Source organism: Pantherophis guttatus, chromosome 3, assembly GCF_059756535.1.
Source record: "Pantherophis guttatus breed Tessera chromosome 3, ASM5975653v1, whole genome shotgun sequence".
Classification (NCBI taxonomy): domain Eukaryota; kingdom Metazoa; phylum Chordata; class Lepidosauria; order Squamata; family Colubridae; genus Pantherophis; species Pantherophis guttatus.
Window position 1 is genome coordinate 93076874 of NC_142065.1, and position 26351 is coordinate 93103224.

The 26351-nt window shown below is 35.0% G+C and overlaps 1 protein-coding gene across 4 annotated transcripts in view; it reads left to right on the forward strand.

Annotated features, from left to right (window-relative positions):
- Nucleotides 1-26351, forward strand: part of DENND1B (DENN domain containing 1B) — a 196729-nt gene that overhangs the window by 93047 nt on the left and 77331 nt on the right. For all 4 annotated transcript variants that reach the window (XM_034437461.3, XM_034437462.3, XM_087890051.1 and 1 more), the window contains 3 exons: nucleotides 1725-1805; nucleotides 7414-7467; nucleotides 7984-8094. In XM_034437461.3, the coding sequence (XP_034293352.1) occupies nucleotides 1725-1805; nucleotides 7414-7467; nucleotides 7984-8094 (246 nt within the window). The remainder of the gene's footprint in view (nucleotides 1-1724; nucleotides 1806-7413; nucleotides 7468-7983; nucleotides 8095-26351) is intronic.

Consider the following 26351-nt stretch of genomic DNA (forward strand, 5'->3'; position numbering starts at 1 on the left):
ACTGCATTTTGCTGTCAGATGTATCCCCAAGTACTTTACTTTATTTGTGACTTGCATCTTCGATATTTCCACCAATTCTTCTTTTTGTTTTATTAACATATTTTTTGTCAAGATCTTCGTTTTGTCTTTATTTATTTTCAAACCAGCAACTTTTCCATATTCTCCTATTTTGTCTATCAATTTAGTTGTTGATTCTAATGGATTTTCAAGAATAAAAACTACGTCATCAGCAAATGCTTGCAATTTGTATTCTTCCTTTTGAATTTTCATTCCTTTTATATCTTTTTCTTCTCTAATATTTCTATTTAGCACTTCTAATGTTAATACAAACAACAGAGGAGACAGTGGGCAGCCTTGTCTCGTTCCTTTGTTTATCTCAATAGATTCTGTCAACTCTCCATTTATCATTACTTTTGCTCTTTGTTTATAGTATATGGCTTCTATTGCTTGAATAAATTTTCTACCAAAGCCCATCTGTTCCAACTGTAATAACATAAATTGCCAGTTCACATTATCAAAGGCTTTCTGGGGATCTAAAAATATCAAAGCCATTTGCTTTTCAGGATGTGCCTCATAATATTCCAATGTATCCAGGACTATTCTCATATTGTCTTTAATCTGTCTTTTTGGCAGAAACCCATTTTGATTGGAGTGTATGAAATTATTTAAATATCTTTTAAGTCTTTCTGCCAATATTGAAGCGAAGATTTTATAGTCTGAATTTAGCAGGGAAATAGGCCTATAATTTTTAATTTGTTGTGGGAGATTGTTGAGCATCATTCAGGAATGTATTGATTGATGTTTGTTGAATTACCTTTCAAAAGAGACATGTTGGGTCCTATAGTAATTTGTAAAAAATCTATTTTTTAAAGTGAGACAATGGACTTGGTGTTAAATATCAGATGATATTTTCATTTTATTTCTGCTTTATCTAGATTATAGTGGTGGGCTATAAAGCTTTTAAATTAGGCACATAGAGTGCTCCTTACATTGTATAGTTGTCAATGATTTTGTAGTTCCTTAGAAAGCTTTGCCCTGGAAATAAAGAAATCTGGCATGTGCTATACATATTTTATTTTTATTTTGGCTTGGTTTTTATATGGTTTGGTGTCCTTTCCACCTCTATTATTAATCTTTTTTTGTACTGTTCATATATTTATTTTTGTTGCATTTTTGTACCAATGTTTGTTTCATACTTTTATACATTACTTTATAAAATGTTTTTCTTTGGAAGTTCATATAGGAATATGCTTTATTGCAGTGGTGAAATCCAATATTTTTTACTACCGGTTCTGTGGGTGTGGCTTGGTGGGCATGGCTTGGCTTGGCGGGCTTGGCAGGGGAAGGATATTGCAAAATCTCCATTCCCACCCCACTCTGGAGCCAGTCAGAGATGGTATTTGCCGGTTCTCCGAACTACTCAAAATTTCCACTACCCGTTCTCCAGAACCTGTCATAACCAGCTGGATTTCACCCCTGCTTTATTGTAAATACAATCATAATCCATAAAGCTTTGATTAACAGATAGAAACACTGCAGTCTTTTACAAATTAACCATGGAATTTTTCATGTGTCCATTTGAGAATAAAGAGGAAAAATGAGATGGTTTCTGTTTGCATAAAAAGTCATTGTATTTATTTTTGCTCTTGATATACAGTGAATGCAAATGAAGTTTTTATGTCTATTGAATATATTTTTGAAAAAAAAAATCTTATTTTGCATAGGAAGCTGACTTGAATGATTTATTAGAAACATGGCATAACCATTCTGTGCCAGAGGCAAATACTCCTATCAGCTTAAATTTGGTAAGTATGGCTTTTACTACAGAAAGTTGAATTTTAATTAAAATATTAAAGATAAGTCCCAGCTGGATCATATAATAGGGCAACTCTGTAAATAGTGGTGAATTTGGTTTCCCCATACAATTCTTTTTATAGATATGACTAAATATGTTGATTATTATTGTGGAGTGTTCCGTTGTGTTTATCCTCCCATATAATCTTTGAGGAGTAGCTGCTAGTTACTTGGTAAATGGCTCAACTTTAAAAGACTGTTCTACAAGAGATGCCAAGTGTGCAGGAAATAAGACACATATTCAATACAGTTTTGCTAACTAATTCTGCTGAAATAGAAACTGTTTACAATCACTCTTATAGTTGTTTTCAAACAAAGCTTCTAAATAATTTATAATAATATATTTGATATTGATCCAGGGTAAAAGTCCAAATGTTGATATTGGCCATATATATATATATATATATGATATCGGTACTAATCTAGTAAATGTGCCATTATACTTCTTTAACCTATTTTAGTTTTAGGAAATACTCTGATATCCAAAATACGGTAATTTTGGATCAAGGAATTGGTGTCTCTTTTAAATGTGCTGTTTCCTTTTTACATTTCCCTTAATTTTAACAAATGCCACACAATACATGTAATTGATTATTCTTTGCATGGTGCATTCCATATACTTAAAGATAGGTAATTGGTTATAGTTTGTACATATGGATGTACAAATTCTTTAATAATAGACTATTATGTGAAAAGTTATACTAGTTATTAAATGATAAAAGTACTTCGAAAAGTACTTGGGATGCTATCTTTAACTGTAATCTGTATAGAATAAAGTAATTTGATCCTCCATAAATATATTTTAACCTTTCTGTCGCTTTCTTTAAGACTTAATGCAAAGCTGAAATCTTTTCTTGGCTAACACATTGACATAATTTTTTTAAATAAAGTATTTTGAAATTGAACTTTATTGCAGCCAACCAGTTTACTGGATGTATGAGCATGAAATCAGATGTTTGTTTAGAAGCCTTCTACCCAGAAGCGATTCATGATACAAGATATAATTATTATAGATGAAACTCATAACTCATTTCCTGTTTGAATTCTTTGAAGAAGAAAAAAGTGGGATAAAATATATTTTTAAATTGATTTAACACTGAGATGGGCAATCTACAGTGTCAGAACCTCATTTGCAGCTCCCATGTCTTCATTTTTTCAGCTCCTGAAACTCCTCATCATAATGGCTGAAAATTGGTTTCCTGCTATTTTGAGATAGGAGGCACATAAACCTATATTGAAGATTGCAAATAGGCACATTGGCAATAGAAACAAAACATTCTGTCTTTAGAATTTTCATTCTCTTTAAAATCTAATTTTGCTGTCATATGGGATTTGGTTCTACTGCCCCCCCCCCCGCCCCGCAATGATAATTACAATAATTAAGATACCTAGAAGATTGGGAGAGCAACAATCTGGGCTGTGTTATTGCAAATTTAAATTTAACATAGTAGTGAATATAATTATTTATCAATGAAGAAGAGGCTTCCTTTAAGAAGTTTTAAAAGCCCCCTTTCTGGAAATATTTTGTTGTTACAAGCCTGTTTACAATAAGTACTTACAGTTGTTGTTGTTAGTTGCAAAGTCGTGTCCGACTCATCGCGACTCCATGGACAACTTTCTTCCAGGCCTTCCTGTCCTCTACCATCCCCCGGAGACCATTTAAGCTCACGCCGACTGCTTCAGTGACTCCATCCAACCACCTCATTCTCTGCTGTCCCTTTCTTCTTTTGCCCTCAATCGTTCCCAGCCTTAGGCTCTTCTCCAGTGAGTCCTTCCTTCTCATTAAGTGGCCACTTACAGTACTTACCAATAATTATAATATATATCTTAGTTTTTCTTACCACACCATTTCCTTCTTTAGCAATCCTGTTACTTTTTTTTCTGCAAAACAAAAATAAAATCTTACATGACTTGAAAGGAAAAGCATAAAAGGATGAAATAGTCCTTGTTAAAAAGAAGAGGCAAATTCATTTAGAAAGGAACACATTTTAAACAGCCAAATAAGCCTTGCTTCAAAAATGAATTGGTTGATCTTGTTAGAAAAATAACAAAGTATTTTCCAGTGAGCATATTTTGAATACTCAATCATATATGTTAATAGTAAGTGCAAAATATTCTTCTCAGGTCCTTAAAAAAACTGCTTGCCAAATGATGTTTATTGATTGCAAGAGATTTATAAATCTCTCCTGAGAAATTACTATGTTGTAACTCTGGTCTAAAGAAGGCAAACTACTTGAATATATTTTCCAAGAATATATATTGTCAGATTTGCAACTACATGTGTAAATTGTCTACTAAAAAGGGTCTTAATATTTAATAAAGTGACAATAGTTTATTCTTATAGCTCTTTTGCTTATTAAAAAAATGCAGATAATGTTTTTTCTCTATTTCAGTTGTTTGTGTATTTCAGAGAAGGGATCTTAGTAGTGTAGGGATCAAAACTGTATTATTTTCACTGAATATATTTACAGATGGCCCTGTTGAAAGTATGTGAGCAATGTCTTCCCATTATATCTTCATTATATTTCAGTGTCATTTTCATGATAATTGTTCAGCAGATTGAATGTTTGGCTTCTCAATGATTATGAAATCAATCCCTCTAAATTGCATCTTGCCAAAAACCCAGGAAAGGTGTTTGCGATAGGAAATAATCCAAAAGTGTAAAAACCCAAGGATACAAGCCTATTGATCAGATTAAACATACAGACAGTCCTTGACTTATGACCGGTGATTTTAAGAGCTTGCCTTTATGACAGCCTTAGAACAGATGCTTTCTGGAATGTAAACAATCACCAGCTGTTGTAAATGATTGTGTTTCCCCTAGTTTTAGGGGCTTGGCAATCTGTTCACATTTACAACTGGTTGTCAAGTGTCCTGCAATCATGTGATTACTATTTGTAATCTTATCTGTCAACTTCCCCAGAAAGACAGTGGGGAATTGGCAGGTTAGGTTGCACATGCAGGAAATGGAGAATTTGAGGTCTGTTACCTTGGTACAGCAAGGTTTTCTCCTCCCCTCTATGCAGGGAAAGAAAATTTTCCTGTGTGCTTGAGGAACAGACCACAAATCTGGTGAAAACACTAGTGAATATCAGCCTTCTGAGCCTTTCAAGAGCTGGTGTTCACTACCATTTTTCTCTGCCCAAAAGCTAATAAAAACCAGTGATTTGAAAGGCACATAAGGATGCTGTGTAGGTTAGGAAAGATGCATGGGGGTGCTCAAGTGGTTGGCACAGTGCAAGTGCCAAGGGATTGGGGAAATTGTTCAGGTGGGGAAGACTTATCCAGGCAACGTGCAATCTTCTTTTCTGGCTTCCTCATTACAAACATTCCCTGCTAGTTTCCCATAAGTAAAGACTTGGTGGACAATCATGACTGAGTTTATGCTTCCTGTTGGCTTCCATATTAACTTGTGGGAAGCTGTCAGGGAGCGTTGGAAATGACAATCATTGACTGTGGCAGTGTGGAGGCACTGTGTCAGCCACAACTTCCCAAAATTCCATTACCATGGGAGTAATGGGTCCTAACCTTCTATAAATTAACTCATTTGAGTGGCCTTGGTTCAAAAAATTGTGTACCCTGATGCACCTTTTTTCCCAGTTAAAGGTTACAAGCAGGCAAACAGACACAAGAGTTTTACTAGGATATAGATTGTGCTGTGCAGTAAAATTGAAAATAGAGCTGCATGGCAATCAGGATTATTTCTATTTTGAAATAAGGTTTCCCATCGCCCATCGTTAGAACAAAAATAGGACATTCTGAAATTGTAACTAATGAATGAAATGTAGTTCTATATTAAGCATCTACAGTATGGTGTTCAGAACTCTCAGTTGATCAAATCTTACTTCAGTTTTTATATCAACCTATCATGTTGTCTCGTTAAAAGCACAATAACATTCTGTACCTTATGTAATCCAATATCAGTCATTCCATAAATATAAATTATTTCTTGCAAACATAAGGGGAGAGGTAATATGTTTTTTCCCCCTTTATCTCTATAGCATTCATAAAATATACTTTATTTATGTTGGTAGTAAAATATATCTTTTTTTTTTTTTTTACAAAAAAAAAAAACCCTTTCTAATTTTGGGTATTTATAGGGTTTTTTCCTCTTTTCTAGTTCCATTTGCTTGCTTTCTGATTTTTTGATTAAAACAAATGTATATTTATTTAAAAATCTCACAGTGACAAATAGTTAATGTAGGTAGTTCCTGATTTATGACCATTTGTTTAACTTTGGTACAAAGTTATGATCGCCTCTGAAAAAGTATCAACTGGTCCTCAAAGTGATGACAATCATGTTATCCCCCCAGTTACATGATGACAATTAGGACAGTTGGCAACTAATTTGCATTTATGATAATTGTGTTTTGCCATCTTCCCAGCCTGCTTCTGATAACCAAAGTCAACTGGAGAAACTGAATTTGCTTAACAATCATGTGAATTTCTTAATGACCATGGCAGAAATGGTTGCAACATTGAGTCCAGCCATGTGATGCCTTGCTTTACAACAACCACAACGACTTTAGACAGAAGTTCCATCCCAATTGTGGTCATAAGCAATGTTGGGTTTCAACTGGTGTAACAACCGGTTTCCTTTGTGCATGCGCTTTGCTCTGCGCAAGCACGTTTCATTTAAAAACAGCTGAGGCGCGGCAATCTGCTCTGCCGCGCCTATCAGCTAGACGGTCAGGGCGAACCGGTTCACTCTCAGCTCACCATCAGAGCAACCAGTTTGCCCAAACCGGACTGAATAGGCTGAATCCCAACCCTGGTCATAAATTGAAAACAGCCGATGTCTTTTTGTATTAGCCATTTTGTCGCTGTAAGATTTTTCAGAGCGAGAAACAGTAGAGTGAAGAGCCATTTCCAGGCTACTAATATCCCAAAAGAGAGTGGGCAACTTTTTTTCCCCAAATTCCTTTGTAAAAACCTCTGTGTTTGATTACCTCTCATTTCTTTTTAAAAACCATGGAGAACACATTTTATTTAAAAAATTACTCATAAATGTTTCACAATGAGAACCATACATGGAAAGGGTCAGTAACTATAATCCCCAAAACAGAATTAAGTTTTGTGAGGAATATCACATATCCCTTTCTTACTTCCAATTATATGTCACTCTAGAGGTAAGAAAGTAGTAACTGGATATGTTTTTATTGTAGTGCACATCTCCATTAATCAATTTTCTAATAAAACTAGTTAATAATTAGAATAATAGTATGTGTCGGAGAAACTAAAGGGCTATTTTTTTAACCTCTTCCAAGTGCTTTCATTTTAAGTTTACTGTGCAAAGCTATTTTCTGATCCTCTTTTGCATTGTTGCTGTCATAAATCTGTTTAGTATGTATGCAAAATCAACATTACTGCACAATTTCAGCAGAAATTAATTTTTTTTAATGGGTACATCAACATGGGTTGAATTATCTGGTGCTTCTGATTACTAATAATATGTCCTCTCAAAGCAGATCTAAAATTTAGTTGCTTATACAGACAGTATTACTTTATAATGATTTTGTCTTTTTGAATAATAATTTTGTATTTTTTTTTCTTGACTAGCATTCATATTTTATTACTCCTGATTTAACTGGATTACCAACTGTTCCTGAAAGTGTACGTTTTGATTATATTTGCAATATTTATATAGGTTTACAAATTAAATCATTTAACAAACTTCTGTATGTTTGTTGAATAGTTATTGATTAAACTCCCTCATTAATATATGGCTTCATTCACCTATAGGAACTGCATAATTAAGTATTAATGTAGTAATGTTGAATATTTTGGATAATGTGTGTATATGTATGGGCAGTGTGATTATATCAGCATTTATGCAACTAATTTAACTAAAATTAATGCAAGGGTTTACTTAGGATTTACTATGTATATATAATTGGAGTTTTAAATAAATAGTTCTAGATATATAGTAAATTCAAAAACAAGCAATTCAAGAGGCACCTTTCTGAAAATATAAGATTATTCTTGGATATGTTTTCAAAATATGCAAATGATAATAGATAAATTTCAGTTAAATGCTTGTTAAGGAGATACATTATTTTAACTAGACAGAAATAAAATTATATATAATTCAGTTATCTTTATTAACAGACCTTATTCTTCATTTACTAGAGAAATCTTACTGAATATTTTGTTGCTGTGGATGTGAATAACATGCTACAACTTTATGCCAGCATGTTGCATGAGAGACGCATCATTATTACCTCCAGCAAGCTAAGCACTGTGAGTACTTCACACATCTCTTTTCAAGTAGACTATATTGAGCATCTCACAAAAAAGGCTTGCATAATTCTCTAGATTTAAATATGTCCCTTATATACTCATGAGACAATATCTACATACTCTTTTTAAAAGATGTCGTTTTAATCTGACTCTTGAAGCACGAAAGTCTGATTGATATAGGCTTACTCAAATACATTAAGGCAGGTTAATTACTTTTTGTTACCCAGGGATGAGAGTTCTTTAACCCTCTAGAGTTAGATTTCTATGCCTTCCAACCTATAAAGAATTCTTAAGGGCTATTATAAGATCTTTATTATTCACTTGTGGCTTATTCCATCGGACCTACTAGACAGGAATCAAAGGGCCATGATAATAGCTGCTATCCTAAATCTAGTAGTGTTTGGGGAAGATATACTGTAATGACTCTGATTTTGAGCAGCTCTTCAGACTGATAATGACTTACTATTCCAACTACTTTTTTTTTATTACATCAGTTTTATGCCTCTGCCTAGGCTGAAATGGCTTTCTTGTGTCATTGCAGATGGAACTGAGATAAAGGGTGTGCTGTGTTTATCCATGCTTAAATCTTTTGATAGTCCTGTTTGTTTCAGCTTTTCCCTTGTGGTGTCATTTATAACTCTAAATCCATCACCAGTTAAGTTGAAAATAACATTGCCTTCATGCCAGTGGGCATCATTTATATCTGTATAGTGTCTGCTTAATTTAAGCCCATAAATAAATTAATTAAACTCCTTCAAACCCTTTGCTTTACTTAATACTTTAATACCAGACCTTAACATGCGAGCCTCTATTCTTCCTTCAACAATAAGGTGGATGTGTTAACATTTTCAAAAACTAATGCTCAGTTGAAGATAAATCCATTAAAAAAACATTAATTTTAATTAATTTAAAAAACTTTTTGAATGATTTGTTGGCTTTTTGTTTGTGGAATATAAATCCCTGGAAACCCCCCCCAAACACAAACAACCTGCCGTATCAGTGAATTGCATTGCTGTAACTTGCTTCTTACAAATTGCTTAGAAAGACTAGTGATACCATTTTCTCCTCTTCATATTGCTCTCCCTCCATTTTTTTTAAAGAAATAAAGGTGTCATTTAGTAGGGAAAATAAAATCACCACAAATTACAATGTTGATGTTGAAAGAGACATTTTTCTTCTCTTCAGCTAGCATGGCAAGAATTTTTTTGAAAATGAATCAAATGTAAAACAGCATCAGACATTCTGTGAGGTTATAGCTAGAATTGTTAGTGTACTCAATGCAGCAACTTTCTTATGTATGTTAATTTGCAATACTTGGCCAATCATGGTAGACTTTGAAAATAAGCTAAGCAAGCTCACACTTGATCAATATCGGTATGGACTAGTCTAAGAAGTTAAATAAAACTGGGGAATGTAACAGGAAAATGCTTTTTTTGTTCCTCAAAATATTATATGAATATGTTTATTTCAGTTTGAAGGCATCTTAACTTTTTTGTTTTCTTGATCACTGAAGCAGGGTTTAAAAGCTTAAACTAGTAAGCTCCTGCAAATGTAACCAACTTGTGGTCAACAGTGCAGTCTAACAATTACAATCTTAGCTTACATTAAAATAAGCTAATAGTTTTATACTCTGAAGGTTCATCCTTATGCCCTGCTAACTGCAACAGATGCTGTTTTAACTATTTTCAAAGGATGCTCTCATTTTTAGCCAACGGTCAAGGCAGCTTACTTTTTTTATTTAACAGTTCCAATTTATAAAGACCATTTTCCTCATTTCGTGACAAAAGTCTTGCTGATTCTGGTAACAATGCTGTCAGGACTAGGATCTGTGTAGGTCCAGTGTCCACATGGGCTAGTGCAGGAGCTCCCCTTCTCCTTTATCACCTTCTTGTGTTGTTTGGGCAGTTCTATTTTTCACAGCAGAAGATTCCATTTCCCCCCCTTCAACCTCAGTTCTATATTTGCGGGATCTCCAATCCCATGAATCTTGTTTGATAGGCAAACAGCTATTTCTCCTCACATCTTCCGCTTCTACTCCCAGACCTGGCAGGAGGTTGGGAGGATTAGCAAAAGAAGCAGAGGGTGATGCTTGTAGCTGCCAGTTCTCCAGTTCATAGAATTGATCTGTGATGAATTGTCTCCATCCCATCCAACCTCAGAGGACATTCCTTGACGGTGAGCCTCAGCTTGCTAGCCTTGGAAGGATAGCAAGAGATACATTGGGCAGAAGAAGAATGGACTCGCTTTTCCTGATCTCCAACCCCACATATAATCTAAGACCAGGGATGAAATCCAGCAGGTTCTGGAGAACCGGTAGCAGAAATTTTGAATAGTTCGGAGAACCGGTAGCGGAAATTTTGAGTAGCTTGGAGAACCGGCAAATGCTACCTCTGCCTGGCCCCAGAGTGGGGTAGGAATGGAGATTTTGCAATATCCTTCCCCCAGGAGTGGGGTGGGAATGGAGATTTTGCAGTATCCTTCCCCTGTCATTCCCACCAAGCCACGCCCACAGAACCGGTAGTAAAACAAATTGGATTTCACCACAGCCTAAGACCCAGTGAGGAGAAAGGCAAATCTTTTCATTCTCCTGATAAACTATGGATGAGATTTCAATGCAATTATTCTAAATTTTTAGAAAAGGCAAAAGCAGAAAATTTTATATTGAATATAAAACTGAATTCTAAGTTTGTCAATTATTTTTAATATTTTGTATAGATCTTGGATATTTAAATAAGAGTGTATTACCTTTACCAAGGAATTAATTTTCCCTTTATTTCCTAATAAGACCAGGAGTTTTGTTTTTTTTATGTAGACTACTTTTCTGTAAGAGTGTTATCAATTCCCTTCTTTTGTTGAAGGAGTTGTCCTTTATCTTTGGAGGTTAACTTAATATCAAGTGTTTATGACAGTTCATGCAGACTGAATTATGATGTCACTTCCATGTTATCAGCTCAGTTTTGGTTCACTATCTAAGGGCAGTAGGACCAAGATCAAAACCCATAATTCAAGCTCTCTCCTTCTTGTGCTCTCCTTTTTGGGGAGGGGGACAGAAGGGAGGTGGGAGTGCAAAATTGTACTATAATCCACATTCTTTACATCTGGGAACCCTGTGCCACTGAATTGTGATAATAAAGCACTAAACTTACTATGCATAAAAATTAAATAGAGGAAATGTCTGAGGCCACTGAGGGGTGTGTTGGTGGAAAGCAACAGATTTCGCTTAAAAAGTTAGGAGAATTCCACTACCGATCAGCTTCTTGGTTTGTCACTATATTTGCATTTCTTACTTTATAATAGCATTTTAACTATGAATGAATGCATATCATGTGCATATTTATTTCCAAAACAGTTATTTTATAATGTTTTTATTTTGCCATCTCACATACCCTTTACCTGTTGTACTTCTTAAATCTATGATATTATATATCATAACTGTAATATTTGTGGGTGTGAATTCAGTGTATTTTTCTTCTCCTTAAACTAGCGTGAGAAGCATTTTCAGAAAGGCACTGCTAGAGCATTGATTTTATGCCTGTTGTAGACAGGCCTGAGAAGTTTGGGCCCCAAGTGAACCTGCTGTGGTACTCTACCAGAACATCATGCTGTAGTCTTGTGTATTCAAAGCAAAGGAATAAATCATGATTTTACAACAGTGCATCAGTTGACTTATTGCTGTTTTGTGACCACTGGATGGGAAGGATTGCTGTTTAATGCCATGTCATTGGTTCTCAAATCAGTCAGGCATGAAGGCTTGTCATATGCCTCTGTAATTGTACCTCTCCAGATTTCCTCTAACTAGTCAGCTGGGGCTGTGCATTTTGTCTCTAACACCCAGCTGGCCTGTGCCTGACAGGAGCCTTCTCATCATCCTGTCAGTAATATGTTAAGTAGTGGGTGTCTGTTTCAAGGCCTCTGTTAGAGAAGCAGGTGGAAAGGATGCTATGCTTTAATGCAGAGGTCGAAATATTATCTCTCTTCCCCATCCGTTAAACACACACAGACACACAGATACACACACAGTCACACACACATAGCATTTCTTTATCTGAGAATGGACCAGTACATTTGTAAGTACCTTCTAACTGCATAATCTTGAATCTTCTCACAAATAAATTTTCATCTGCATAAAAACAGCAAAAGGAAAAGACTAAAAATAAGGAAGTAAAATGATTCACTGCAATTGGGAGGCTGTCCTTTCCCTAACCCAGTGAATCAATTATGACCTCATGTTCTGTTAGATAACCCTTAAATAGTTGATACTGCAAATAAGATACATTTCTTCTTATCAGTTCTCCTTCCTTTGACAGACATGGTATTTCATTTAATGTTGTTAAGGGAATTGAGAACATTTGAAAGAAGCAGAACAACTGACCAGATGCTAGGGAATGCAAAACAACCCCCATTTGTTATAATTGCATTAACCTTCAACATGCTCGTCTTCCAGCTGACTCTAAAGAAGAGATTCATGAATATTTGCCAGATCCAGATATCATAACTTAGTTACTTGTACAATAATTTCTTGACATTTTTTATCCTGTTGGATGTAAGCTTTATTTGCATTGATAACCTTTTCATCAAAATGCTGAATCATACTTTTAAAACTTGATCCAATGCTTAGCAACAAGGCTGGGAGGATGTTAGATAAGGGGGAGAAGAAATGTTTGGTCCACAGTCAGCTACCTCTCAAGGATCACTGAGATGTAATGCATTTTCATTTATTTATTTATTTTATTTTTATTTTATTTATTTTTATATGCCGCCCTTCTCCGGAGACTCAGGGCGGCTTACAATGCGTTAAGCAATAGCCTTCATACTTTTGTATATTTTATACAAAGTCAGCTTATTGCCCCCACAAACCGGGTCCTCATTTTACCCACCTTAGAAAGGATGGAAGGCTGGGTCGACCTTGAGCCTGGTGAGAATTGAACTTGCAGTAATTGCAGGCAGCTGGATGTTAAATGCTGCCTTAGTAGGAGGCATTAGCCTCCTACGCCACTCAAGTTTCATGCTCTAAAGTGTTTCCCTCCTCTACTGTTCAATATGGAGCCCAAAGATTGATCTTCCTTCCACTATTGGATTATGAATTTGCCCAGTTCCATAAACACCCAGGTCTTTTTTGGATCAAGAATTATTGATAATTTGAAAAATATGGCTGACCCTCTTGTCAAAATAACTTTTTATGAGATTTCTTACCTGAGTGAGAATAAACAGATCTAAGAAAAAGAAAATAACTTTACAATAATTTCTGTACTTCTTGTATCTTTGGTTTCTCAGTCACTTGAAATAATAAAGAATTAACATCAGGCCTGACAAAAAGCAAAGGGAGTTATATACTACCTTTAAAGAACATGCTCACCCAGACTTCTGGGGAAGCAATGATGAACTGAAGACAGGGCCATTGAGAATGCAGCTTGACAGAACAAGGAGGACTTGAGACTGCCCACATATCCTCCAGATAGCATCTCTCTGGAAGAAGGTCATAAATGGTCTTTGGCAAGTATAGAGCTCTAGGAGTCAAAGGATCGCCATCTTTGCCCTTATCACAGTCAGTGCTTTCAAAAAGATGCTAGTTTTGAATACTTCCTTTCTTAATTACTTCTGGAAATTGCTTGTTATTGGGTATTTTAGGGATATTAAGAATCTTCAGAATAGCAAGTTTCATTGAATGAGTTCCTTTTAGTCCTTGCTTAGAGAAGATTTATGGAAGTAAGGATTTAAAAAATTATTATTTTGTAATACAGCAAAAGGGCGTTTAGAACATTGATTTTGGAAAGTTATAAATGGACTAGGAGGCCATATTACTTTGAAGTAAGATTCTGAAATTAATTACAATAATCTTTCTTGTGGATTGTTTAGAATGCTATTAAAATATATGGAGATTTTGAAATTACGTATTAAGATACCTTCCCTTGGAGATGGATATCTGGAAAAATGCATTCAGAAGTTACTCTTAAGATTGCCTGCTATCATAAAACAGTTAAAATTTTGATGAAGCTTCTGAGAAGAGACTAAAAGAAAATCAGGTTCTGGGACACCATTTAAAAAGATTAAAGATCAAGCTTGTTAAAAGCAAAATAACGTAACATTGGTTTATTTGATCAAGATTAATGACATATTTTTTCAGAGAAAGTGATGCCACTGTTGAAAAGAAAGGAATATAAAATTGATTTATTTGATGAAGTTTAAAATACTATATCCTGTTTTTGAGAACTCTTAAGGGATTTTTTAGGATTAGGACAGAATGATGAGACTTTAAGAATTAGTTTATATATGAGATATGGGAAGAAAACATATTTATAGTAGAGAAAGTGATAAATTACTGAAATTGTTGGTACTTGTGATGAAAGGGAAGAAGTTATTTTTTTAATAGAAAGGTATCTCTTTAATATATATAAGAATAATTATATATAGAATTATACTACATTACATTATATTAATTATATGAAGAATAATTAGTACACAAACGATTTTAGAAAGCAAAAAGATACAGTCTTCTTAGAAGAGTTCCTCAGCTTTCTTTCAAGATTTTTCTTTATTCATTATAGGCATTTATATTGAGTCCTTTGAATGAACAGGCAACTTACCAATAGTTGAACCAAACATATTGTCAGGCACAAGACCAGAAATGAGACAGTGAAAAAAAGTCCAAACCTGTTTGCTTAAATCTAATAGACCAGGCCTGTCAAACTGGTGGCCCATAGGCCAGATGCCTCATGTGTGGGCCACACCCACCCCAGCTCCATAAAGGCAAAAAAAGTTACAATACATTACGATATGTCACGTGACATGATCAAGTTTGACATCCATGTAATAGACAGAATCTTTCCAAACTATAGCTATACTTTTTGAACTGCTAGATATATCTTGAGAGATTCTAGGGTGTGATTACCCCGAACCGCTTCATGCCTTCCTCTTCCAGTTTGGACTGTGCAGTCTCTTGATCTGAGTCTTTTTCTGGGAAAGCTCTGGCAAAATTCTCCCAGTCTCCTGCTGCAGAGAACATTCCATTATACATACCACTCTGGTAGAAAATGTTAGGCAAAAGCTTTCGATTTGGTATCAAAACCTTAAACAATTCTTTTTCAAAGATTTATATATGTTCAGAAACTGCACTTCCAGAATCTTCTTAAGCAGCATATCAGAGGAACCTCATAGGCTACTGCTGGCAACATTATTCTTACCTATTATTTATTTATATACTACCTTACTACTTGGAGAAATTCACATTATATAATAGAGGAAAAGATAGATCTTGATTATTGCTTATCACATTTTGGTATTTGATAGGACTATTTCAGTAAAGGGTTTGTTTTGATTTCAACCACTATATATTTAATTGAGATATGGTTTATTATTATATAGGCAATTTATAATTAGATTCATAGTTAAATACAGTGAAAATATGATAATTCAAATCCTTACCAAGAAGTTAACAATTATTAAAATAGTGTCTGAGAATATGGTCACTTCCAAGTAAGTAGCATTTTTATAAAATTAAGGTGTTTTTAAGTGCTTTCTGGAAGTTGATTTGTGCCATTCGAAACTAATTTTAGAAAACCAGAAAAAATTGTAAAAAGAATTTCCACAATTAGCATACTATTTATTTTAATGACTATATCATCATTTCAGTATAATCTACTATCAAAAGAAACTTTGACTTCTACATTTTCTATTAATTTCAAATATTTATTTCACTTTCATGATACTTTTAAAAGTACAGTATTGTTTGTGTGTATGTTAGCTCCCTTACATTTTGCTGCATTTTTAATTTTTTAAAAATGAGCATTAATTAAATATTTAGACTGTAGACAGATGGTTACCTTCTGTCACTTTAAAAATGTTTTTAATGTGTTGCATTTCTCTCTGCAGCAGTTTATTGTTTATAGTTGCCAGTGTATTTATTTTGACATACTTCTGGGTTTTTTTTTTCACCTGCAAGGTGCTGAAATACTTTGCTAATAATAACTTCAGTGAAAAAGAACACTTTTTCCACATTATATATATATTCCTATCCTTTTCTCAGAATAGCATCCTCAAACATCATTTGTCAGCAGCCAGGAACTAGAAGGCAAAAAATTATAAAGGTATCTTTAAAATAAGTTCAACTGTTGTGATTTCACCAACATTTCATGTAGTTTTCCTGCCATTATTTTTCATGGGATGTTTTTATAACTTTCAAGTCCAGACCAGAACCCTCAAAATTTGTCTCCCACCCAAATATCAACTAGACCTAATCTTTGTCCAAGCATTCCCACTTGCTGAAATCCAGACTACCATTGAGGTAATTGCTATAATCCTTATCCCTAGGAGTGCATCCTTTCAAAATTAACTTTTTTATCCAAACCTTTTCAACAAATTTTAAAATGGGATGAAAAATAGCAAGTGAGCATGGCAATGTGTATAAATGGACCAAACTGTAGATTACACCCCTCAAAAGTTGCTAACTAAGAAGTACGGGTAGTTCTTGATTGTTCACTACAATTGGACCGGAATTTCCATCGCAAAGCAATGTTGTTGTAAAGCGAAATGACGTGAGTGCATTGCTTAGTGATGGAATCCCAGCACTCTCCATTACTGTCCTTAACCAAGAGTCATGGATCATTAAGCAAGTGCCCACCCTAATCCAGGCCATTCTGGGGTTGGCCCCTCCCTTCCTTGTGGGGTGGCAAGCAGCTCCAGAAGCCCCAGCCTCTGCCCCCCCCGCAGCTTTGTCCCACCGCAGTTGACAATACCAGCCTGCATTCCAAGACTCCTGCTGCCTTGCACTCTGCTGCCCCAGCTGGCCTTCGCCGTCTTCTTGCTTTCACTTCTGGTGTACCTGGTCAGGCTGGGGCTTGGTTTCACACTGCGAAAAAACAAAACAAAATCCAAAAGCAACACCTGAATTGAGGCACACCCAAAAACTCCAGCTGGGCTTTGTACTGGGGGGGGGGGGGGACTTAAACAGTCCAGAGTCGCAGCATGCAAAAAAAAAAAAAAAAAAAAAAACCCACCATTTGACTTTACTGCTTTTGTTTTTTGTTTTGGAACGCAAAGCTATGCCCCGCCCTGGAGCTTTTTGCAAAGGGGCTGCTTTGAGCTTTTTTTTTTTTTTTTTTTTTTACAAGCTACCTTTCTTTGGGTTAAACTACAAGAAAATATTTCTTTTCACTTACTCATTTCAAATTTTCTTTTGTGCTAGATGTGATCAGTATTAGAAGGTGATTATTTTATGTTAAAACAAGTATTTCAGAGAAATTTGTTTATTTATTTCAGTTGTATTTTTTTCCCCAGCACTACCATTCAGTTAAAGTTAAGGCTTTTTAAAATAAAATGCGGATGTTATTTTGTTTCTGAAAACTAAGAAACTATAATACACAGGCATACTAGGCAGGCATAGACATACAAGCATAGTGGTGATATGCCATTTTTCTGTATTTAGACTTGTAATTGTTAATGTGTTAATGTTTTTGCTCTAAATGCACTGCATTTTTTAAAATCTTGACTTAATAAGGAAATTTATAATAAAATTCCCTTTCAGTTACCTTATGTGTCAATATTTTCCTTGTCCATCATTAATTAAATATGCATAATGCATGCATATTTAAAATTATTTTATATTTTTAATTACCTATATTTTAATAGTTTTTTTTAATTCTTCAAATTATTGTTTATTCGTCATCTTTTCTTTTTCATATAGTTAGCAGAAATTTAAGACCTTTATACCATCTAATTACAATTTTCATAAAATTTCATATGTGTAGTTGGGGCCCACCTGCTTCTTAATTTGAAAGTTATTTTGAATGTTTTGGACATTTTTTCTTTAACTTGCATGTTTTGTAATTATAATTGATACGATTTCCACTGATACGTATATTCCCAATGAATATATACTGTAGCATGATGGTTATTGATCTCATTGTTCATTAATTAATATCTTTTGCATTGGTATATGGACAAAAGGCAGCAAGCATCAATTCTCTTCCTTTCGGGAATGCTTTGGTTTCTTGAGATCATCACAATTTTTATGAGGACATCAACTAACTTTGTCTCTAGGAAGAATTCAAAATTATTTATCAAACATGCCAGACTAGAACAAACAGCCCCAATAGTTTACTTATCCTTTATCTCTTCTGCTATGTGACAGTAACTCTTTCTCCACCCACCCTCCTTCCATTCTTGTGGTTACCTCTCTGAGAAAGTACAAGAACAAAAGACACAAAAGGCTAACACTTGTCCATTCCCAAATCCTGGCATAGAGGGTTAGCACCAGGCAAAGCTGACTTAAAATACTGTATTTTCCGGCGTATAAGATGACTTTTTAACACATGAAAATCTTCTTAAAAGTCGGGGGTCGTCTTATATGCTGGGTGTCATTCTCCTGTAACCAGGCAGACCAGCCCGAAAGGCTCTGATGAGCCAAGCTCTGACCATCCCAGCTGAGTTGCCTGCTAACCAGGCAACTCAGCTGGGATCGCCAGAGCCATTTAAAAGGAAAAAACTTTTTTTCTTTTACATGGCTCTGGCGATCCAAGCTCTGACCATCCCAGCTGAGTTGCCTGCTAATCAGGCAACTCAGCTGGGATCGCCAGAGCCATGTAAAAGAAAAAAAAGTTTTTTACTTTTAAATGGCTCTGGCGATCCAAGCTCTGACGATCCCAGCTGAGTTGCCTGCTAATCAGGCAACTCAGCTTGGATCGCCAGAGCCATGCAAAAGGAAAAAAGTTTTCCCCCTCCAGCTTGCTTACTTTAGCTGCTAGTCGCAACGCTTGCCTTGCTTCGCTTGCCTGAATCCATTCCATCAGCAAGCAACTCCCTGCCTGCAATCAAGCAGGCAGGGAGTTGTGGACTTCAACTCCCAGAATTCCTCAGCCAGCAAAGCAAAGCTGGCTGATGAATTCTGGGAGTTGAAGTCTACAAGTCTTAAAGTTGCCAAGGTTGGAGACCCCTGTTCTATTGGGTAAGTTTTTTTCCCCTTTGGGACCTTTAAAAAAAATAGTTAATTGGGGTTTTTTTAGTTGTTCTTTTTTAGACCTAGCCATTTAAAGTTTAGGAAGTTTTAAATTTAGCTTTCATATAAAAATAAAAATAAAATAAAATAATATTTGTGCAGCTTTCTGAGATTTAGTGTGTTTCTGTAATGTTTCACTCTAACTACACAAACACACAAAATCTCACAAAGGTGTATGTGGAATTTTGTGTGTGTAAAGTGTGAAAATTGGGTTTTTGGGCTTTTGTGGCTGTGTGAGGTTCCTGCTTGTTGCAGGGGCCATTTTGGGTCTAGCACAGCTGCTTTTACATTGTGGGTGAGCCAGTTGTGTTGTGTTATGTGTGTGTAAAGTATGAAAGTTGTTTTTTTGGGGGGCTTTTTGTGGCTGTGTGAGGTTCCTGCTTGTTGCAGGGGCCATTTTGGGTCTAGCACAGCTGCTTTTACATTGTGGGTGAGCCAGTTGATGTTTTTTAATTTTTATTTGGTGTGCGTTGGAAGAGGGGTAGTCTTATACGGCGAGTATAGCCCAAACCCTATATTTTAATAGGAAAAGTCGGGGGTCGTCTTATACGCCCAGTCGTCTTATATGCCGGAAAATACGGTAAATGAGACAGGAATTATTTCTTTCTTTTCCTTCCTTGGACCTGTGCCTTTATCCTCCTGTAGGTTGAGTGGAGCCTCAGAAAGGGGCACCATCTGGGGATGGTTCACACATCATACTTAAGCCATTGGCAAGCTTAGTTGCCAGACATGGGCACTCCAAGCTGTCCTTACCCAGTTAGGAGATAGAGGAAGAGGCATAGTGAAGGATTGCCTTCTACAAAATACAAGCCATGGGAATATCAATCTTTCAGTGTCCTGGAAGACACAGAAGACTGAGAAATCAGTATTCCCACTGCAAAAAGCTGCCAAGGTTTGAAAACAAGCTGCTATGAGTAGAAATGTAAACTGATTTGTACTTGATTTCAGCTTGGAGTTGGCCTTGGATCTGAGATTGTGAATATGCACAGGGCTTAGGTTTAGTGTCAGAGATACAAATAGCTTACTGGAAAGTACAAATGGAAAAAGTAAGCAGTGAGCTGTTTCATAATGCTAATTCTTCACCTCTTCACCTCAGTATTTATAGTAGCCTGAATCTGGAATCATTTATTAGTATTCAGACTTAATTATCTCATGTAAGAGAGAAGTACAGAAATATAGCATTCTGGCAAAGAACAGAATAGAATTCACAGGATGGTTTGTTTATTGCTGCAGTATATAAGAAAGCAGAAGGTTATATGTAGGGAACAATACAAGATGAGTTTGTATCTTCTGGATTTGGCAAACAGTTTTTATCAAGAAAACGTATGATTTATTTATTTGTTTATTTGTAACCTGCCTTCATTATTTCTACAAATAACTCAAGGAAGTAAATATATCCAACACATCTTCCTCTTCCTATTTTCCCCAAAACCGCAACCTTATCAGGTGGGTTGGAATGAGAGAGAGTAACTGGTCCAAAGTCACACTGCTGGATTTCATGGCTAAGGTGGAACTTGAATTCACATTCTCTTCCCGCCTACCCACCCACCCCACCTTCCCCCCCCCCTTTTCTTTAGCCTGCTGCCTTAACCATTAAACTAAACTAGCTCTCAGGGTCAGAATGGGAAGAAAACAACACATATTGTCCCAAATTAGAAACTTAAGATTCCACAGTGGGAGTCATTATATAGAGAACTAGAAGGTTGACTTGTTTAAGTTTTTCTCTCAATCAACTGACCTGCATGCTTTCAATTGGCTTTTAGCTGAGCTCTTAATAAAAGTTTTATCTTTCTGGATCATAAAGAAAAGGATTTTGCTTCTCCTTTGTAAAACAAGTAAAGCAATGTCATTTCAGCTCTTGTTTAATCTAAAAATTAATTGTGTGTTAGGATATAAAGAAGAATCAATATTAACATGGGGATATAGGAATAACAGAAATAATAAGCTTTTTTTTAAAAAAATGTCTTTCAAACAGAATGTTTTAAATATCATGCCAAAATTGAGTGATCATTTTGCTAGAATTTATCAACAAAGCAATTTAGCAAGTAATGTGGACATAATTGTTGGGATAAGAGTATGTTAAAATTAAATTGTTGTAGCTTTGAGGAATATAATGAAAGAGTGACTTAGTAATAATCTAAAGAAAATTATTATAAGAATGAATGAATCTTGATATCTTAGACCAAAATGATTTTAGGATTAAATATATTTTTTAATATAAATATAACATATTTGAATATCTGTGTTCTGTAAGGATAACTACACATGAAATTAAGCAATACCATGTTTTCCATTTGTTGATTTAAATTCCATTTCTAGTCATCGTTAAGCCAAGAAATATAAAAAGCTGCTTTTCATTAGGCTTTTAAATTTCTTGAATAAACCAAAAGTTAATTGATAATTTTTTTAAAAAATATATAAAAAAACTGATTTGTTTAAAGCACTTTATTAAAATTTAACTAATAAAGCACGGATATGAATATCACCTTGTATTAGCCAGGATAATTGTTATCCAACGCAGTGGCATTACAAAAGATAGATATTTATTTTTGAATAAAGAAATACACTGTTTAAGTGCACTAAAAATACATTTATGTATTTTAATTGTTAAACTATTTTATTCAATGCCAAGTTTAGATTATGCTTGTAACTTCTTTTGGGCTTTTTATAAATAAAAATGATTGATATCATCAATTGATTTCATAAATATTCTTCAAGTTACTTATTCGTAGTTTTGCATAAAATTTTAAGATGATTTAAATACAGTATATGTGGAAAGCTAAACACCAAGTGATAAGGAAACTGTTTCTGCATGATATCCTAAATTATTTTTCAGATTGTTCATTTGTATTATATGAATTTAATGAATAAACAGAATAAAGATAGAGTTTCACTTATGATCATGGTTGGGGCTGGAATTTCTGTCACTAAACTATGTGATCATAAAGTGTGACGACATGTGAACACATTACTTAGTGATAGCAATCCTGGTAGTCCCAGTGACTGCCATAATTCCAGACATGTGGGTTGTGGAAGTAAAGGGAATCCCAGGTAAGAAGCACGGGAATGCCATGGAGGGTAGGAAGTTACCCTGGTAGGCTGGGCACAAGTTGCATGTGGGTACTGCTATGAGATGCAAGCTGAACGTTGTGCTGGATTCAGGGAGGCTAGGGAAAGAGGATACACCATATGTGTGTGCATGTGTGCACTCACAGGGAGACTGGAAAATTAATACACTGCAGCTCAGGGGCTTTTGGGCATACCTTGGTTCTGTGGCTGCAAAAGCACCTGAACCTCAACGCAAAGCCACAGCCATTCTCGAAGCCTCAGATGGCCCGGCCCAGCCACATGGCACAAAGGGGCTTTTTTAGTGAACTGCAAGATCCCTTGGGTGTTGCAATGCAGCATGAAGCCCAGCCCTAGCCCAGGCCATCAGTTCAACACAAAGGGGCTTCTTAGCATGCTATAATTCTGGGCCTGCAAAAGCTCCTGAGCTGCAGTGCAGTGTGAAGCCCTTTGTAGCATGAAACCCAGTCCTAGCCTGGTGTAGCAGAAATACGCAAAGAGACTTCTGCCACCTCAGGAAGCTTCAGCCACCCCGTAGTTGCCCTTGTTACTCTGCAATCTGAGTCCCCTGCTGCCCTGTGCTTTGCTGCCCTAGCTGACATTTGCCATTTTCTTGTTCCCACTGCTAACAGGTATTGCTGGCATGGGCCATTAGTGAGGCAGCTAATGGCCTCACGAGGCCATCTTCCTCAGGTCTTGCAAACCACTGTGTGCAATTAGGCGAAGAAATCCTCATAAGGCCAACAACTGCCTTGTGAAGGGCCAGACTGAGCATGCTACTGTAGGTCAGCAGCAGGAGAAGGAAGATGGCAAATATCAGCTAGGGCAGCAGGAGTTGCAGAGTGGGGAGGGGTAAAGGACATAGATGGGAAGGGATAGGTGGGTGAGGGAAGTTGAAGCACTCTTGCGGTTGGTTGTAAGTTCAAATGGGCTTCCAAGCGCCCCAATTTTGATCATGGGACTGTGCATCAGCCATAACTTCAGGAACCAGTTATAAATCCCTTAATTCATCTCCACTGTAACTTTGGCTAGGCTGATTGTATGGTCATAAATCCAGAACTATGTATGAGTTATTTCTGAAAATATAAAAGCTAAAAAAATTTCAAGCATAGATAGTAATGTTTTTCTAATATCTTGCTCATTGTATATCCAATATGTATACATAATTATTATTAAAGATTTAAGCAAATCTAATTTGGAGTCACATTAAAAATAAAAAATTATGCTTATTAATTATTTTGTTGGTAGAAAACAAATGTCCTGTGGGTTTTTTTAGTGTATTCCTGCAATAAATATTAACTGTTGAGAGATAATTTTTTTTAATATCCTTTCATGCATCCAGATTCCAAAATCTCACACTTTTAGGGGCATTGGTGGCATTGTCTATCTTAAGCATTATAAAATTGGATTTTTTCTGAATTTCTGCAGCTCCAATTTAAAAAATAAGTGTCATTTGTGATGTTTCTTCTATTGTTCCCTAGTTCTGCTCCATCAAACAATCACATTGGTTCCCTATTTGCATCTTCTCAGCTATTTCTTTTGAGGTTGTAGCACAAGTGAAAATGCTGACAAGATAGCGTATGCGCTGTCAAGCCATAAAGTATCTAAGTAGTTTTCAGCTTACTGTTATTTCAAGTTGGGGAAATCTAGACAAAAATATTCTCAGACAAAATATAATCCAATTATAGAACATATTGAGCAATGAATACAGTGTTTTGAATAACTTTAATATCAATCAGAAGAGTCCTTGTATTTTATGCTAATATCACATTCCCAAAGAGCTATTTTAGATACCTAGCAAGAATTTCCTTTTTAGCTTTTTAAAAATATTACATTGCGTATTTTAATCCAATAACGTATAGGATTTATTAACACAGTGCATGTTTATTTTTATTTATTTCTTGCCATGAACGTATTCATCTACTTGGGAGGAGATTATTTATTTATTTATTTATTTGTCAATAAACAGAAATAGAAATGTAATAATTTGAGATAGGGAATCTTGATGGGTACCAGATATAATATATTGGCAATTTACCAATTTACTTTGCAATTGAAATTGTAGATATTTGCAAACTGATAGTTTTGGAAATAATTGTGGCATAGACCTTTCAATATCACATACAAGATTCTACCCACTGGAATGTATTTTCTCCCTTTCATGTGTATAGAAATAATTTTCATGTATGAAAAAAAATTAAAAAATGTGTAATGTAGGGCACTTGCTACATATCAGTTATCTCCAAGAAAAATGTCATCATTTAATGTACATTTTTCTTTTTTTAAAAGTAATTTGTATTAAAGATTTTCACATAAGTAAAAGATGGACATGAAATTATGTAACATAAGATTAAAAAAATGAGAGAAACAATGCAGATAGAGAAAAGACTAGAGATATAAAGGCGATATAAAGGAAATATATAAAAGATATAAAGGAGCAACTTCCCATCTTCTTTACAGCACTTTACAGCACTTAAAATTGCCACATGGTTCCCTTTCTCATATTTAATTCTTTGTAATCATAAATCCATAAACGATTTTTTCTATTGTCAGTAAAAAGTCCTTAAGAGGTTTCCAGTCTTTTGTAAAAAATACTTATTGTCTTACCCCTGATTAAATAGATCAGTTTTGTCATTTCTGTAAATTCTTCACAATCCACTTCTCCATTGCAGGTATTTCAGTAGTTTTCCACCTTTGTGCATATAGTAGCTTCATTGCAATTATCATATACAAAACCAATCTTCCATAAGTATTTTCTAATTGGTTTTCCATAAATCCAAATTAAAAGGTTATTTTTTAATATTTATAAAGTTCTCTTAATTTTTTTTTTTATTGCAAAAGTTTTACAATTACATTTTCACCCCTTTTCCCCCCCCCACCTCCCCCCCAAACTTCCCAACCTCCCTACCCCTCCCTACCCCTCCCCTCCCCCCAGACTTCCCTATAATATACTCATAATCATGAAGAACCCTAATATAACACTTATATATAAACTTGAGCCCCTCCCTCCCCTGTATAATTTTTCTCTTTATCTCATTACTTTAAAAAATTTCTAGTACATTATTTTCAAGTAAAAGCTATTTGATACTTTCTAGTTTGATATTTGTTCTGAACATATTCTATCCACCTTTTCCATTCCCACTCATAAGTCTCTTGTGAACAGTCTTTTAAATATGCTGAAATCTTCGCCATCTCTGCAAAACTGGCCATCTTCAAAGTCCATTCCTCAATAGTGGGCAAATTAATTTTTAACACAATATGACTTTTAATCCTTTTAGCCATATTCTTTTCTATTGATCGATTTGTATGTTATAAGTGAAATTCTTAGTATATTTTATCTTGTTTTTCTGTTTCAAACCTCAGCAAAAGTTTGTACATTTTAGCAATCATATGTTCATCATTCGTACACAAATTAAAATTCCATTCTTTTTCAAAGGAGAATATCATGAGGTATGATTTATGTTCTTGTGTACTTGAATATCAACAGTAGGTCTTGTTTTTATGCCAGAAAAGATGCAGTTACAAGTAGTACTTTGTGAAGACCTATGGATAAGTTTTTGAACCATTTTTCCTTAAAAAAGAGATGAAGACTACCAAGCTCATCCTCAAGGCATAACCAGTCCCAAAAATAACTACGGTGCTTCTGATTTATTAACCACTTCAGATTCAATATGCGGATGTGTGCATTGTTTTATTTATTTTGTTTTAGCTGATGTACATTTTTACTTCATATTTAGATTTAGATTTGCACAATTTAGTAATACATAAAAATCTAATAATACCCTGTTTACCCCCAAATAAGACATCACCTGATAATAAGCCCAATCGGGCTGTTGAGCACATGGCAATAAGGCCAAGTGCTTATTTCAGGGCTCAGAAAAATATAAAACAGAGTCCTATTTTTGGAGAAACATGGTAATAGTAATAATAGCTTTAATACCATCAAAGAATAGAATAGAATAGAATAGAATAGAATAGAATAGAATAGAATAGAATAGAATAGAATAGAATAGAATAGAATAGAATAGAATAGAATTCTTTATTGGCCAAGTGTGGACACACTTGGACACACAAGGAATTTGTCTTTGGTGTATATGCTCTCAGTGTACATAAGGAGAATAAAATACATTCATCAAGAATAAAAAGATGCAATACTTAGTGATAGTCAGGGTTACTAATAAGCTATCAAATTGTACTAGGA